Source organism: Borostomias antarcticus (genome assembly GCF_949987555.1).
Source record: "Borostomias antarcticus genome assembly, contig: scaffold_131, whole genome shotgun sequence".
In the NCBI taxonomy this organism is placed as follows: Eukaryota; Metazoa; Chordata; class Actinopteri; order Stomiiformes; family Stomiidae; genus Borostomias; species Borostomias antarcticus.
Genome location: NW_028176563.1, coordinates 109,201 through 111,700, shown reverse-complemented (window position 1 = coordinate 111,700; position 2,500 = coordinate 109,201). Strand labels below are relative to the sequence as shown.

The 2,500-nt window shown below is 43.0% G+C and overlaps 1 protein-coding gene across 1 annotated transcript in view; it reads left to right on the top strand.

Annotated features, from left to right (window-relative positions):
- Positions 1-2,500, top strand: part of slc5a10 (solute carrier family 5 member 10) — a gene marked incomplete at both ends in the record, with an annotated part of 25,698 nt that overhangs the window by 19,173 nt on the left and 4,025 nt on the right. Inside the window, one exon of the mRNA XM_084462316.1 lies at positions 978-1,146. Coding sequence (XP_084318442.1) covers positions 978-1,146 — 169 coding nt within the window. The remainder of the gene's footprint in view (positions 1-977; positions 1,147-2,500) is intronic.

Here is a 2,500-nt window from a genome sequence, read left to right as displayed (position 1 = left end):
TAAGGGGCAGGTGCTCTAAGGGGCAGGTGCTCTAAGGGGCAGGTGGACTAACATGTTAGCACCTATTTTGGGTGTTATTTCTGCTGTGCAGGCGCAGGAGCTCAGATGGGAAGTCGTGCTTTTCCTCATTATAGGAGGGAAACGTGTTCATGCGCACAGACAGGGAGATGTGCAACAAGAGACTGATTCATTATAGTGTTGGCACGATACCAAAATTATGACTTCGATACGATACCTGCCCAAAATATCTCAATACCGATACAGAAACGATACCACGGCGAAAATCTAAAACATAAGGAAAAGTAATGGAATAATAGATGACAGAACATGGAACTTTCAATTGTTGGCTTTTTTTTAGTGCTCTGGGTTGGGTTGCAGGTGCCCTGTGGTCATGTTAGGGTCATGTAAGGGTCATGTTGTGGTCATGTTGTGGTCATGTTGTGGTCATGTTGTGGTCATGTTGTGATCATGTTGTGGTCATGTTGTGGTCATGTTAGGGTCATGTAAGGGTCATGTTGTGGTCATGTTGTGGTCATGTTGTGGTCATGTTGTGGTCATGTTGTGGTCATGTTGTGGTCATGTTGTGGTCATGTTGTGGTCATGTTGTGGTCATGTTGTGGTCATGTTGTGGTCATGTTGTGGTCATGTTGTGGTTGTGTTGTGGTCATGTTGTGGTCATGTTGTGGTCATGTTGTGGTCATGTTGTGATCATGTTGTGGTCATGTTGTGGTCATGTTAGGGTCATGTAAGGGTCATGTTGTGATCATGTTGTGGTCATGTTGTGGTCATGTTGTGGTCATGTTGTGATCATGTTGTGGTCATGTTGTGGTCATGTTGTGGTCATGTTGTGGTTGTCTGGTAACTGATCTCATGTTGTGGTCATGTTGTGGTTGTGTTGTGGTCATGTTGTGGTCATGTTGTGGTCATGTTGTGGTCATGTTGTGGTTGTCTGGTAACTGATCTCATGTTGGTGTCAGGATCGTGACGGTGATCCTGGTGGTGGTCAGCGTGGTGTGGATCCCCATCCTCCAGTCAGCTAATAGCGGACAGCTCTACGTCTATATCCAATCAGTGACCAGCTACTTGGCCCCGCCTGTCACCGCTATCTTCACTCTGGCCGTGTTCTGGAAGAGGACCAATGAACAGGTAACACACACACACACACACACACACACACACACACACACACACACACACACACACACACACACACACACTAGGGCATTCACGATTGCTACATTTTAGTAGTCATCAACTACTCCCCAAAAGTGGTTGGTTAGATATATATAGTAGGTATACATTTATTAAAGTTATACATTTATATATATTTATATATATATTTACTATAATAATAGTATAATAATAATATTACTACTTTAGGGTAGTGTTGTGGTTCTTTAGGGTAATGTTGTGGTTCTTTAGGGTAGTGTTGTGGTTCTTTAGGGTAGTGTTGTGGTTCTTTAGGGTAGTGTTGTGGTTCTTTAGGGTAGTGTTGTGGTTCTTTAGGGTAATGTTGTGGTTCTTTAGGGTAGTGTTGTGGTTCTTTAGGGTAATGTTGTGGTTCTTTAGGGTAATGTTGTGGTTCTTTAGGGTAGTGTTGTGGTTCTTTAGGTGTGGTTCTTTAGGGTAGTGTTGTGGTTCTTTAGGGTAGTGTTGTGGTTCTTTAGGGTAATGTTGTGGTTCTTTAGGGTAGTGTTGTGGTTCTTTAGGGTAGTGTTGTGGTTCTTTAGGGTAGTGTTGTGGTTCTTTAGGGTAGTGTTGTGGTTCTTTAGGGTAATGTTGTGGTTCTTTAGGGTAGTGTTGTGGTTCTTTAGGGTAATGTTCTGGTTCTTTAGGGTAGTGTTGTGGTTCTTTAGGGTAGTGTTCTGGTTCTTTAGGGTAGTGTTGTGGTTCTTTAGGGTAGTGTTCTGGTTCTTTAGGGTCGTGTTCTGGTTCTTTAGGGTAGTGTTGTGGTTCTTTAGGGTAGTGTTGTGGTTCTTTAGGGTAGTGTTGTGGTTCTTTAGGGTAATGTTGTGGTTCTTTAGGGTAGTGTTGTGGTTCTTTAGGGTAGTGTTCTGGTTCTTTAGGGTAGTGTTGTGGTTCTTTAGGGTAGCGTTCTGGTTCTTTAGGGTAATGTTGTGGTTCTTTAGGGTAGTGTTGTGGTTCTTTAGGGTAATGTTGTGGTTCTTTAGGGTAGTGTTGTGGTTCTTTAGGGTAGTGTTGTGGTTCTTTAGGGTAGTGTTGTGGTACTTTAGGGTAGTGTTCTGGTACTTTAGGGTAGTGTTGTGGTTCTTTAGGGTAGTGTTGTGGTTCTTTAGGGTAGTGTTGTGGTTCTTTAGGGTAGTGTTGTGGTTCTTTAGGGTAGTGTTCTGGTACTTTAGGGTAGTGTTGTGGTTCTTTAGGGTAGTGTTGTGGTTCTTTAGGGTAGTGTTGTGGTTCTTTAGGGTAGTGTTCTGGTACTTTAGGGTAATGTTGTGGTTCTTTAGGGTAGTGTTGTGGTACTTTAGGGTAATGTTGTGGT